The sequence below is a fragment of the Polistes dominula genome, unplaced genomic scaffold, assembly GCF_049000335.1.
Source record: "Polistes dominula isolate Pdom_NZ unplaced genomic scaffold, Pdom_raw_medaka contig_17, whole genome shotgun sequence".
NCBI classification, from domain to species: Eukaryota; Metazoa; Arthropoda; class Insecta; order Hymenoptera; family Vespidae; genus Polistes; species Polistes dominula.
In genome coordinates this window covers 3267036-3282101 of record NW_028301049.1, presented here as the reverse complement: position 1 = coordinate 3282101, position 15066 = coordinate 3267036, and the positions used below count along the sequence as shown (strand labels likewise).

Below are 15066 nucleotides of genomic sequence, written 5' to 3'. Positions count from 1 at the left end.
TTTACTCTTAATATTTTAATCTAAACTAACCCGTAAAAAAGTATTTGTAAATTTAAACAGTAAATATAATACAAAATAAATTTATTACTTTTGTTTATTCGTTAATAACAAAATTTAATGTAAGACAAAATTAAAAATGAAACAAAACACAAAATTTATTTATAATCTCTACAAGAATAAATTTTGCAGATATTATTAATATTAAATGCAAAATATAAATCTTTAGTATAAAGTACAAATGTGCTAATATACTAAATAGTATTTATATTAATATAATAATAATAATAGTCTTTCTTTTACAAAACAAGCTTTCCACCATTGGAAGCTCTAATTTGTGCTACTTGTTCAGGTGTGAGGATAAGTTTGCTTCCATTAGGTAATGCTAAGGCATAATAATTTCCAGTTTCATTGACAACAACAACCAATTGCGTTGGGGTGATTTGCGTCTGTACTGGTGGTTTAATTGGCGTTATCGAAATGCAACCTTGATTTATCCGTTGCATAAATTCATCAGGAATGATATTTTTTAAAGCACTGTCAATATCATTTTGAACAGTTTCAGTTTCCGGTTTCGATTTTGTCTTGTTTTTGGAATTATTTTCATTATCTATTTTCTCATCGAGAATTTCAATTTCATCATCACTACTTAATATTATCAGCGACGTCTTTTTTTTCGGTTTATTCGTATCTACATTTTTCTTAATCTTTCTTTTCGGCGATGTTGAGCTTGAAGAAGATTGCGGCGTCATGGCGGCATTAGATCTTGTAATACTATACTGATCGGTTTGCAAAGGTGATTCTTTCTTCTTTTTTTTATTATAATAACTTCATTGGTCTTTTTATTCATTGATTGTGCATTCGTGTTCGTTTTCGCCGTGCTTAAAATATACGATGGATGATTTACTATTTGTTGTGACGTTACTATACAAGGTACTTGTTGTATTGGAACAAAATTAGGTTGTTGATTGTAAAGAAGATAATCTGGTTGCGTTTCTTGCATATAATAATTTTGTTGTAAGGTAGGTACGATATTTGGAATAATTGAATTTGCTTGAACGTAAGTATTTTGTTGAGAGACACCGATCAATGTTGGATTTGGTTGTACGAGATAACTTATTTCAGGTACAGTATTATAATTAGTTTTACATTGATTTGATAATGAATCTACAATTGGCGTCTCGTCTTTAATATTTAACTCGGAATGTATGCTATCTGTATATCCAATATTAGCTGCTTCTACAGAAGATACAGTCCGTACTGAATTTTCTTGTATTTGAGGATATATTATTTTCTTCGAATTCAATTGTGATTTTTTAGACCAATTCTTTAAAATACCAGATGGTATTTTCAAAATCTTTCCTGATCTCTTTTCTTTTCCTTTTGTATTAGGATTATCCTTATTATTATCTTGGTTATTATCTTGATTATTATCTTGGTTATTATCCTGGTTATTACTATTTGATGTCCCTTGTTCATCTATATCTTTTATTTTATTATTCAGATTTTTAATTTGCAAAGATTTCAGTTTTTTATAATTGGCTGAAATATAAGAGAAAATCAAATAAAAAGTAACAGATAATACTACCAACATATAATAAATGCTTCAATAGTTCATTTTGAAGTTTAATTACTCACACGAACGTTTATTTTTCCTTTTGCGAGAGCTTGGTAATATCCAATCTTGGTCTGAATCCTCTTTCTCTGACCAATCGTTGTTGTTTCTGTTTTTCGAAGAAGTGTTAGGAGTGGATGTACTGATCTGTGTGCTGGGAGGCGTATTGATGGTCTTAAAGTAGGTCCATTCATCCAACTCGCTCTCATCGATCTCATAAAAGGGGTACAATTGTTCTGTGTATGAAGACACTCCTCTTGTTCGGAGGACTCTTCGTGTTTGTTTTTCTGAAAATATATTTAATATATATATATACAAGAAATAAATTATCATTAATAAGAAATTTGTAATGTCGTACTCTACTTCATACAAAGAGAAATAAATGATTATTCATAATGAACCAATAATTGTTATTGCATACTCTGCATCTATAATATTGAGTTAGCAAGAAAGTAATTTCGGTAATAAGTATATATATTATTATATTATAAAATAATATAAGTATTTTAACTCTTAACGGACGAATGTCGCCATACTCGCGACAACTTAACTGTATATCTAATAACGCTCGTTCATTAAGGGTTATATAATATTATTGGGTTGGCAAGAAAGTAATATTTCACACTAGAAAACCGAAATGACTTTCTTGCCAACCCAATAACTATACAAACTTGAATATGCTAGGATTGATTAAAATTTGTACGATCTTAATAGAAAAAACTTACAAATACTTACCAGTAAGTAAGCATGTATAATAGTAACAACAGTAAAAAAAAAAAAAAAAAAAAAAAAAACAAAAATAGAAATAAAAAAAAATTGTTTACATCGAAAATAATGATGAGCTTATTTCATTTACCTTCTTTTTTTCCGCTGCACTCTTCGTTTTCTTGATGCTCTTGTTGTTCTTGATGTTCCTTATGTTCTGCTTGACGTTCTTGTTTGACGTTTTCCTCTTCGTTGTCTTCTCCTCTTTGATCTTCATTTGACTTTCTATTATTTTCTTCTTCATTTGATTTTCTATTTTTGTCTTCTTCACACTTTTTCTCTTCTCCTGTTGTACAGTGTTTTTCACCTTGATTGTCTGGTGATTGAGCACGACTTCCGGTATTAGTTGAGGATAAGGTAATATTCGATAACGTTTGTAACGTTGATTCATCATTGGAAGTTGACAATTCATTGCCCTGTGATCCAAGAACCCACCAATTAGAGCTGACACCATTTTCACCAGACGAATCCTGATCCTCCATACTGCTACAACAAACAAGCTTATTTACCATATATACTTCATACAAATTTCAATATAAGATTGGAAGAGAGAGATGATTTGATATTATACGAAAAGTATATTATGTAAATTCATTGTAGCAATTATCAGAGGTTTCAGGCTTACATTTAAGTCGAATACAACTATTTACTAAATTTTTATGAGATGAATGTTTCGGAAAACAAATGAATGTATATTAGAGGTCAATAATGCGTTAAGGGTGAACTAATTTTACTTTGTTTTCTGTCCAAACAAGCAATGATCATTTGGCGGGATATTCAATTTCAAAAAGTACACAACACACAAAGTACAATTTCAAATAAAAAAATAACAGACGTATCAAGACAACAAATGTCATGACTGTTTACTTGAACACCAATAGTGCAACTCATACAATAGAATTTATATTATAAATCAAAAAGATGTGGTCAAAAGTTGAACACAAATATTGCGATTATTCAAACGAGAAATTTACGATTAACGTGTTAAGTATTAAATATCCGATTACACTCAATTCTAAATTGGACTTTTCATCATACTTAATGATCGAACATTTATGAAATGATAATTAACAATTTCTACTTTACAACATACCCAATTTTAAAATTCGTCCATTCCTTTAATAACTTTGCTTTAGCTTTCTTTGTCGTATCTTTTAAAACTGCTTCAACTTTTTCAACAGATTTTAATAAGTCCTTCAATTTATTTACTAATAATTCTTCGCACGAAGGTGACGATGATTCCGTCTGAAAAAGTTTCAAATTAATTCATTCATTCATTCAAAGCTACTATAATAACAATTTTTAATACATGATAGATGATTTTGTAAACACTTACTGTATTAGATGGAAAACTTGAAATAAGTTTTTTCAGTGTATCAACGCTATCAGCTACAAGTAAAAAATTGGATACACCAAGTTCACTGAGCATTACTCTAAAAGAAGCATTATTATTCTTCATCTCATGATTATTTTTTATTTCTTTTGTTTTGTTGTCTTCTAAATCTATATCTGTAATTTGTGATTCGTTATTAGAATCATTGTCAAATAATGTATATTCCATTTTGAAATCTGTATTCAATTCAAAACTCGTATCATTGCAATTCTGCATTTCGTCTGCTTCGAGAACGGATTCATTGTCGATGACAATTAATTTTTTGTTAGCAATCTTTATTTCTCTATTATTCGATCTTTTTCTTTTTCTATTGTTGCATTTATAAGAAGTATCAGGTACATCGTTAGAAATATTATTTATTGTATCAGTTATCGAAGTTTCGGTTTCATTTAATTTCTCATCATCCGACTTGGAAGTAAAAGTTGAATCTAAATCTGTGACGTCTTCGCAATTATTTGCAATTGTTTTATCCGTTAATGTTGTATTTGCGGTTACTATTATCTCGTTTAATTTTTCATCATCAGTTTTCGAATTATTAGATGAATTATCTAAATTATATCTGTTCGAATCACTACTATCGTTTAAAATTGATTCTACATTATTTTCATGCCGTATTAAATTAGAACTTTCAGCGTCATTTATTAAATCAGTCGTATTGTTTATCTTTACATTAGAATTAACAATATTATTATCTATTTCTGTTTTTAATTTATTTAATAATTGATTAATTATTACAATGTCATCTTTCTCACCGGCAGGAATAGAAAATCCTTTAAAAGTACTTTCTTTAATAGCTTCATTATTTGATGATGCATTTGTTTCGTATCCACTTGTATTATTGGTTGACATTGTACTTTTTTCATCAGACATTTTAGATAAACTTCTCACTGTTTTTTCGTCAACATTATTTATACTTACATTATTATTATCACCATTGTCATTATCATTATCATTATTATCACCATTGTCATTATCATTATCATTATCTTCATCATCATCATTATCATTATCATTATCATTATCATTACTAGTCGAGCTAGTAAAACTTAAATTTAAATCTTCACTGATAGATCTATTTATGGCACTATTACTACAATTGCAAATATACAATTTTTTATCCACCTTCTTTCCCATAGATTTAGCTGATTTATCTTTTCTCGTTCTTTGACAATATCCATTCTGCCATCTGTGATTTTTTTCTCTTTCTAATTTTCTTTACTTTTTCATCGGGTGATGACGAATTATTAATCTTATCTGTTGTTTCAGATTTTGCAGTTGTCTCTGCTATTACAGGCTAAAACGCATATATTATAATTTTCAATTAATCAACTTATTCAATTTTATATGAAAAATCATAGTATATGTAATGTAACCCTTTGACTGCATACACTTCCTAAATAATTCAGTGAACAAACGAGTAACGCGACATTTTTCTTTATAACGAATAAAACATTATTATCAAGTTTTGTTTTTAAGTGTGTTTGCAGTTAAAGGGTTGCTAATAAAATATTAATATACTTTAGCGGTTGAAAGAATGTTATTATTCATGCAATGCCTATATATTCTCAATTCGGTATTGATGAATTGTGGAAAATAAATATATGTAGCCCCATGACTATCGGTTCCTAAAATTATTTCTTCTTGTTCTTCCAACGGATTATTAGAAATTTTTTCTTGAATTGTTTTCTTCGAATGCTGTAAACAAAAACAAAAAAAGATGTTAAATTATTACTGTTTTCTAAATCTATTTTCTTTCTAATCAAATAAATAAGATTATTATTTATTTATTTATTTTCATTACCACGAGACAATCGCAAAGAGTTTTTAAAAGCCATACTCGTTGTTTAAAAGTCAAATCTTCAAAATCTTTATTAACGAATAAAGATGGATCAGGAAAAACATTCCAGAATTCTGGTTCAACGCCAATCATTTCTAGAACCTATAAGACTTTGATCATACATCTAATGATTATCAGAGAAACAATGTAGTATGAAATAAGTTAATTTAATATTTCAGAAAGATTTAAAAAAAAACAAACAAACAAACAAACAAACAAACAAAAGAAAATGTATATATTAAATATAATAATATATCAAATAAATTAGCACTAACTTTGATGACATTCATGTGTTTTATCTGATAATGTTTAAACCAATTGTTAAACTTATGCCTTAAAATATTCGTCCAAAATTCATAGGGCATTGGTAATATTTTATTTATCTTGTTTCCTTTTGAATAGCTAAAAAGATACAAAAAAAAAAATAAATTAATTAATTAATAAAAGATACAGAATTAGATATAATAATTATATATATATATATAATATGAATAATGTATACTTTAATAAACATGTCATAATATTTGCTAATTGTTTAGAAGCTTTTGGTATGATGAGCATCCTTTCCATTTCATAAATTGTTATATTCGGTAAGTTTAAAATATCTTTGGTTAAATGAAGAAATTGATAAATCTGCGGTATCTACAAAATTTCATTTTATTAATTAACAACAAATAAAAGAATAATAAATATGTGTGTTTTTTTTTTTTATTACTTAACAATAATTTTCCAACATACCTCCCACATTGTTTTCATTTCTTCTTTTAATTTGTTAGGAAAATAACTTCCTTCCTCCCAAGTAATTTCCAAAGGGTTTCCCCCTTCCTTTCGTTTTCTATTCTTCCTAGACATTTTTCTTATCGAACTGAAATAATACAATTATCAATAAAACATCGTTATGTCGTTAATAATTTGAAGTTTAACTAACTTCGTATAATAATTGGACTGCGTTAAAAGTAAAAAATAAACATCGTTAAAAAGGTAGATAAAATCACGTGTATATTTAAAATGTACTTTTCTACCAAGTTATTCATTCCTTGTATAGTCATTAAGCACAGTCAGAGTAGTCATATTATTGATATTTAATAGACGAATAGAATAATCTATTATTTATACAAAGTTCATAAAAACCAATGGAAATGCATTAAGAGCACTGCTAATTATTTTCTTATCGTTAATAAATTCAAACATTTTATCTACTGAATATCATTTTCTTCACATTGTTTTCAATCTTATTAACATAAATATATATTCCTACTTAATCATGTGATTAAGTATAATAGCAAATTGTTGCATCATATTTGTTATTTAAAATTAGTTACAAAGTAGACAAATTATTAAAAAAAAAATGGAACAGCTAAAAAAGAAAGGGGAGGTGATGAATGCGTTTCTTAAGTATTTTCACAATTATATAAGACAGAAATTTTCATTGTTATCTTGTTGAACGTAAAAACAGTTTTGTTAAAAACATGACTAGCCAAGTAGCAACAGCAAAAGCAGCAGATATTCGCGTGAGGTACGGTTAAACATCGATAAGAAAAACATGAATGTTTGTCGTGTAATTATGTTGAGGAGAGATCCATTAAACGTTGTCACGAAACGTTCCTTTATGCTGCTCGAACTTGTGCAATGTCATTTTCACTTGTTAAGAAAAATTATGGATAGGGAAAGTGTACTATGGATTACCTACCTGATGGAAACTTACCACCAGGTTGAGAAAGCTTATTGTTTAAATTCTCCTTGATAATGATCTTCATTTCATTAGAAAATGTTTCTCATCTAATTTTACTATTAATTTTAATACTCTCTATAAAAATTATATATGAAATATGGATTAATTTCATTTAAAAATAAACCTATTAAAATATAGAGGAACAACATTTTATTAAGTATATATTTTATTTCTACAAGTTAAATTTTATTACAAAATAATAATAATAATAATAAATAATAATAAATAATAATAATAATAATAATAATAATAATAATAATAATAATAATATTATAATATTAATTATATTATTAATATTAATATTTATAATTATGTAATATTAATTATATTATTTTAATTATTATATATTATTTAAAATTCTATTTGGAACAAAGAAGAAAATATTAATATTTATAATTATATAATATTAATTATATTATTTTAATTATCATATATATATATATATAATTTAAAATTGTCTTTAATTTATAAATAGTTAATTTGATTTGCAAAATAAATATGATCCATATTGTTTCTAACTTTTATAATTTTTATACGAGTTCCTAAATTTCTACTTTTAACTCGGATTAAATTATTTTATTGAATATATATATATATTCTCTTTTTGTTTAATTATTAATGATCGATATTTCAACGTACATTAGAAACGAACAGAAAAACAAAGCTACATCATAAATCATGAATACTATGTTATAAAATGTAATGTATGCATTTCATAACTCTCTAAGAATCTTTTATAATATAAAGTTGTTTTATATATATATATATATTATTTACGTGGAAAATTACAAAATAGATGAGTAAATGTAGTAGAGGACAAAACGACAGAGAGAGAGAGAGAGAGAGAAAAAAAAGAAAAACCTGACACGTGCGTTCGCAAAGAATTGTGAAAAAAAAAAAAAAATTGGTTTAGGTATCATGACGATATTAGCACTTGAATCTTATAGATTAATCAACGATGCAATGTAGTGACTGTAAAAATAAAATGTTAGGGAATAAAAAGAAAAAAAGAAAAAATAAAAGGCAGAAAAAGAAACGTTTCGTTATCGTTTATAAATCATGCGCTATTAATGTCCGATACGAATCATTTTTCAGTTCTTTCAGTTATATTTAAACAGTAAAGAAAAATGAATGTTTCAATTGACCCCTTGTCTTTTGAACAAAATTTTTTAAATAATAATTATAATATAATAATAATATTAATAATATTAATAATAATAATTTACATTTTTTGTAAGTACTTTGCTTTAAAAATTACTATTATTTATTGGGATTAGTATGAATCTCATATATTATTAAAATATTATATGTAAGACTAATCATTTATTTAAGATATTAATAAATTATTATTTTTATTTAATCAAATACTAATATATATATATATATAATATCTATAAATAAATACTATTATAAATACTATTATATACTATTATATTTTTATATATTATAAATATAATATATATACTATAAATATACTAATAATAATAATATATATACATATAAGTATTAAAATATTAATACTTATATTGTAATATAAATTGTAATATATATATGTAATATAAATATAAATATATATATATATATAGTATCAAATATTATAATATAACTATAGTAATATTACTTACTAATATAAGTATTAAAATATTAATACTCATATTGTAATATATACTATTAATACATAATTAATATATTTAATTAGTAATAACAAAAAAAATATATATATTCAGTATTTGATACTAGTACACTGAACATAAAACCATCTAGTTTTTGAATGCAACAAATAAGATAGACTCTGCATCTACCAAAAAATGTATTTTATAAAATACTGATCAAAAGAATACTTGTAATGGTGGTAAAGGGTTTGATGGTATCAAGATACTTGTAATTTGTACAAGATAAGATATAATTAAAAAAAGAAAAAGAAAACCTTTTGTTAAACACAGTTATAACGAATAATCGTAATCTCGTCGCATTAAAATTGTAATCTTAAATTCTCATCATTGGTGATTACTTACTAGTCGTCGAGTGAAACATGGAACGCCCATGGAAAAATTATGAAAATAATAATTTTCATTTATCAATGTGTATCATATATATATATACATATACATATATGAACGTATATGTTGGAACCTTTTCTAGTCAACAAGGAGGGTAAAATCGAGCCAAGGGTAAGTACGTAAGCATCTTTCTATGAAACCTGATAAGGTGTCCTCGTCATTGTCATACCTTTAGTCAGTCGGCAACCTTCATCGGGGGTGGTTTTTCTAGGACACTTCTACACATAATTATTGTATCTTTTTTGAAAGACCCTCTTCTTTTTTTTTTTTTTTTTGGTTCATAGAATCGTCAAGTTTACACACTTTATCGCGTGATCATCCTACATATAATTGAATGTCATCATTACGTGTAGAAGGAAAGAAAAAGATAGGAATTTTTCTATAAAAACTAATCGTTCTTATACGAGAAATACTTCAATACTGATATTCGAATCTGGAAGGATACATAACAAGGTAGTGTCCATTAATATTTGGATTTAAGTATATCAAAGTGATCCAAGTTATGAACAAAGTTTAGACAAGATTAACCAATTAATTTGTCATTTAAGAGATTTTGATTTTATTACTTTGAAGTGAATCAATTACAAATACTTATAATGAAATAAATTGATAACATCAAATCATACATGAGATTTTTTGAAACGTTCAATTAATTTTATATACCACTTTGAAAATATTAATAAAATGTTTTGCACAACTTGGATCATTCAGTGTCTCTCTACTTTGTAATTTTGTTGTTATTTCATTATGTATCTCGTTGAAATATTAGATACAAGATAGAATAATGCCTATCAAATGGAAAAAGTAACATCTTCGGGGAAAAAAAAGATTCAAGATTCACGTTGTAAACAAAAACGGGATCATATGTCAACGCGGAGGGTAGAAAAATCGAGGTATCTTGATAATCTTAAGATCCTCGATAAATCATCGATGACAAAGAAATATGAGGACACTGTGGAATCGTTAAAAATTGTTAAACAATTGAGGGAACGTGATAATAATTCGCGTACATTACCAATTGGAAATTATAATCATAACGATAAGAACAATTATCTAAGAGATCATAGTCCATGTCTTCCGTACACTATTAACACGGTTCATCTACAAAATCCTTACAAATCACCTCAACGTCTCGAAGGATACGCTTTACGTGACACCCATTTAAAGGTATTGCAAATGGTTTTTTTTTCTTTTTTTTTTTTTTTTTTTTTTGATAATGTGTTTAACCCATTAGTTGCCAAATTATTTTTCGTTAGAGAAATATTTATATTTTTAAAAAAATCTTAAATGGTGATTGTGGTTGGTTGCACGAAAAAAAACCAATAAGAGACTATTACTTATTATTTCCTCTACATACAAAATAGCTATTATTATGCCATTTTTCCATAGAGTCCACATAAAACCGCGAATGGTGTATGTAAAATTCCCAAATTCCCAAATGGGGATAATATCGTAGCAGCTAATGGGTTAATGTGTACGCCTCTTTAAAATATACTAAATTAAAAATTCAAATAAACCCACCCTTCATTTTAAGTAGCAATCATAAGCTTATCAAATACTTTCACAATAGTTCATATTTAATTCAAGATACTTAATTCAATAAATTGTATACTTAATCCTAATTTATTAAAAGCAACATCAATCATTAATTGTCAAGCAACCCCTTGTAGAATAGAATGAAAAGAGGTTCCATGAAAAATGATAATTATTCAGAGATAAATACCTTTGTTTTTAAGGGTATGTATCGATCGAGGGAATCGACATTAAGATCAAGATATAATCGGAATAATTTAGCTACGAGAGAAACGATAAGTTCGAAAAATTACGACCAAAATGAAGAGAAACGTGAAAGGTAAATGAACATTTTGTTATCATTTTTTTTTTTTTTAATTTCTTTTTCCTTCTTTTTAGAAGGATTGATTGATATTTTTCTAATATAGATTAATAATTGTCTAATATGTTTTATTTTATATACTTTGAGTGTGAACAATGTAAAAACGTGTTTAAAGAGTACAGAGATCAATACCATTGTAAAACAGTATTGCTTAAACAGTACTCTTCATGGCTTACGTTATGTTGGTGATTCCAAATTATCAATTGTAGAAAGGTAAATATCAATTAGACTAATTTATGAAGAAATATACAAATCCACAATGAATCTAAAATCAAATAAATTTAATTAGTAGCTTATTTCTCATAGATAAAAACCTAATGATACTTTTTTAAAAGTTACTAATTACAATAAATCTTTTTCTCGCAGAATATTTTGGATTATTTCTTTCACTGCTGCTGTATTAACAGCAACATATTATATCTGGTCTTTGTATGCAAAGTGGGTCACATCACCCATAATAATTTCAATAAGTCCTGAGACTGTTTCCCTCGACGATTTTCCATTTCCTGCGGTTACTATTTGCAATATGAATAATGTAAAAAAGAGTGAAGCAATTCGTATAGAAAATGGGTAAAATATTGAATATCTTGTTGATTTTATATTGATTTGATTTAATTAAGAAAATAAGTAATCCTCCTATTTTTTTTTTTTTTTTTTAGGGAAAATATACAAGAGAAATTATTGCTAGAGGATTTGTGTAATTCAGATAATTCCTCTGTCACTTCTAATTTAGGAAACAAAGGATTAGAATGGAATGTCATGCGACATTTTATGATCAATGTAATTTCATTTTTTTCATTGATAATTTTAATATGTATATAGTATTATATATATATATTATTAATAATTTATAATTTAATATGTATAATATTATATAAAAGTAATTGATATTGTATTATTATATATACTATTAATATATTATTATATTATATTTATATTATAATATAATAGTATATAATATATATAAAATTATGTTAATATTATATATATAATAATAAAATATAAATTACTTTTCATAAGGTATCTCAATCATGTAGCGACATGTTATATTATTGTCAATGGCGTGGCAATGCAACAGAATGCGACAAGATTTTTAATCCTACTATGACCGATGAGGGTATTTGTTGTAACTTTAATTCTGTAAACCGTAATCATTTATTTCATGATCCGTAAGTAGCACGTTTCCTATTCAGAAATGAAAAACTAGTTGATATGGGAAGATATGAAATATAATTGTTAATAATTTGATATTTTATTCATTAGACGTGATTGGCCCGATTTAAATATTACTTTTTCCTTCGCTGGTATCGATTGGAATCCTGAAATTGGATATAATGAAGAAGTTCCATCGGATACTATACCATTGAGATCTTCCGGTGCTGGTCTTTATTATGGTTTAACTTTAGTTCTCGATGCTAACATTAAAGAATATTATTGCTCTTCTACAGCTAGTGCAGGCTTTAAAGTAATTATATTATTTATAATAAAGAAATATAGTAAGTAATAATCAATGAAAATAATGACAATTTTGATCGTAAAAACTTATTCATAGATGTTACTACACAGTCCTGTAGAAACACCAAAAATTGCTGATTTTGGGTTTGCCGTAGCTCCTGGCAAAGAAGTCAGAGTTATAGTATCTCCTAGAATATCAACAGCGAGTAAAAATATATTAACTATACCTAGGAAAAAACGAAAATGTTTTTTCACATCTGAGAGAAATCTACGTTATTACAGAACTTATACGCAAAGAAATTGTATCTTAGAATGTGAAGCTAACTTTACACAAGAGATGTGTAACTGCGTCCAATATTACATGCCAAGTAAAATCAATTAATCGTAGATCAATGATTATTAATAGTCTAATCTTTAATTTTTGTTTTGTATTCTTTATAGAATCGTCAAATACTACAATTTGTGGAAAGAAAGATGATGTGTGCGCTACTAATGCACGAAGAGCAATGGAATCTAAACTCTACGATGATAATCAGTTTAATGTGACCGAAGTGTAAATATATTTTGAATGAATTATTTTTTATACAATTATAAATCATTGTTATTTGATTTGTAGACCGAGCTGTAATTGTTGGCCAGGATGTTTTGAATTGAGTTATAACTTTGAAATATCCGATAGCAAATTGATGTCCAATTTTAATGTTCAAGAAAAATATACTAAGAAGAGTAAAAAATATTTTACGCAAGTATTTTTGTTAATTCTTATTTAGTTTTATATGTTAAGTTATATCAACAAAATATTTATCAATTGCATTATCAATACAGTGAAAATATGGCAGTGGTTCATATCTTTTTTGTGGAATCTCAATTTACCAAATCTATGAAAAATGAACTTTTTGGATTTACAGAATTCCTTTGTAAGTAATTATTTAAAAATAAACTAAAATATAAACAATGTTACTTTGACACAAGATGCAACTCTTAAATGCTGTATTATTGTAGCAAGTACAGGTGGTCTACTTGGTCTATTTATGGGATTTAGTTTTCTTTCCTTTATGGAAATATTATATTTCCTAACTTTACGATTGTGGTGTCGTTTAAAAGAAAATAAAAGTACTCCATCACATACGGTAGTTAAAGTACACCCTATGGATCATGACCAAGGTACAATATATCCATTCGCACAATGAATTTTATATATGTTAATAATAAATATTATATCATTGTTATGCTAATATATTTTTATACAGATTGTCCCATTTATTATGCGTACCTTCAATTTTATTTGAATTTCGCTTTAATATGTTCACTACCACAGTAAGAAGAAAATTCCAATCATAATACAGAATTTATTTTTCATCTTGATTACTTTCGTTAATATGCGACACTGAATTCTTAATGGAAATTGATGTGTGAATATGTTAAAATACTGATTTACAATTATAATTTAATGTTATTACAATACAAAAATAAAATTGGTAAAACCATATTTTACTAAATGTCATTAATATTTTAATCATTTGATATAACTAACCATGAATAATATTATTAGAAAAAAGTGATGATCTGTACTTTGCATAGTAATATTATATGAAATATCAAAATATATTTCAATTTGTACAATGTTGAAAATAACTTTCTTTTAAAATCATTTTTAATAGAACTTCAAAAACATACAAAATTGAAGGTTTACATGTAAATGGGATATTCTGTATATATATATAAACACACATATATTTACATATATATATACATAAAAATATATATAGCCAAAATGAAGACCTTATTAGCAAAAAAAATTATTCAGATATTTTCCAATTTCTTTAACCTCAAACCTTTCACATGAATAGAATTATTATTTAATCTAATATTTGTTGTAATTTATACAAAAAGTAGGTAACTTGTTTCTTTTGTAATTATTAGAAATTTGATTTTTGTTTCTTTTTATATTTTAACTTACCTTTTATTACGATTTTTTCAATAAAAGGATCTTAACCACTGTCCGGTGACATCTTCTTGACATATTTCAAAGTTACTGCATGGTAAAACAATCGATCGATTACAATTATTTTTAATTATAGAAAAAATTTACGTTTGCCATATACTGATACACCTTTGTTGAGTAATATAATCTTCTTGACGCCATGTTAATTCTTATGTTCGTTCCTATCGAAATCGAAATATCTAAATCTTTCAGTTGCGATGCAGCCATTGGCGGGAAATTTGAAATTTGTCAAAAAAACAAAAAAAAAATAACAAAACAAAAATAACAAAAAAAAGCTTATTGCAAATATTGATATGTCGAATTAATACAAAAT

At 26.0% G+C, this 15066-nt stretch overlaps 2 protein-coding genes across 2 annotated transcripts; one reads left to right on the top strand and one right to left on the bottom strand.

Moving 5' to 3' along the window:
- Window positions 1–76: 76 nt before the first annotated feature.
- Window positions 77–14922, bottom strand: LOC107067998 (uncharacterized). The gene is given in 13 exon segments (XM_015323982.2): window positions 77–820; window positions 823–1539; window positions 1636–1899; window positions 2469–2863; window positions 3471–3622; window positions 3714–4961; window positions 4963–5064; window positions 5289–5465; window positions 5572–5709; window positions 5883–6009; window positions 6110–6249; window positions 6346–6472; window positions 14709–14922. Coding segments are annotated over 12 exon segments (4098 nt in total). The 5' UTR covers window positions 6460–6472; window positions 14709–14922; the 3' UTR covers window positions 77–296.
- On the top strand, window positions 9091–14697 carry LOC107067997 (pickpocket protein 28). The gene is made up of 13 exons (XM_089175583.1): window positions 9091–10566; window positions 11115–11251; window positions 11381–11506; window positions 11660–11863; window positions 11953–12073; window positions 12314–12462; window positions 12557–12758; window positions 12846–13116; window positions 13190–13301; window positions 13365–13490; window positions 13574–13665; window positions 13751–13912; window positions 13999–14697. Exons 1-13 carry the CDS (start codon window positions 10195–10197, stop codon window positions 14067–14069), a joined length of 2145 nt encoding a protein of 714 aa, XP_089031709.1. The 5' UTR covers window positions 9091–10194; the 3' UTR covers window positions 14070–14697.
- Window positions 14923–15066: the final 144 nt, after the last annotated feature.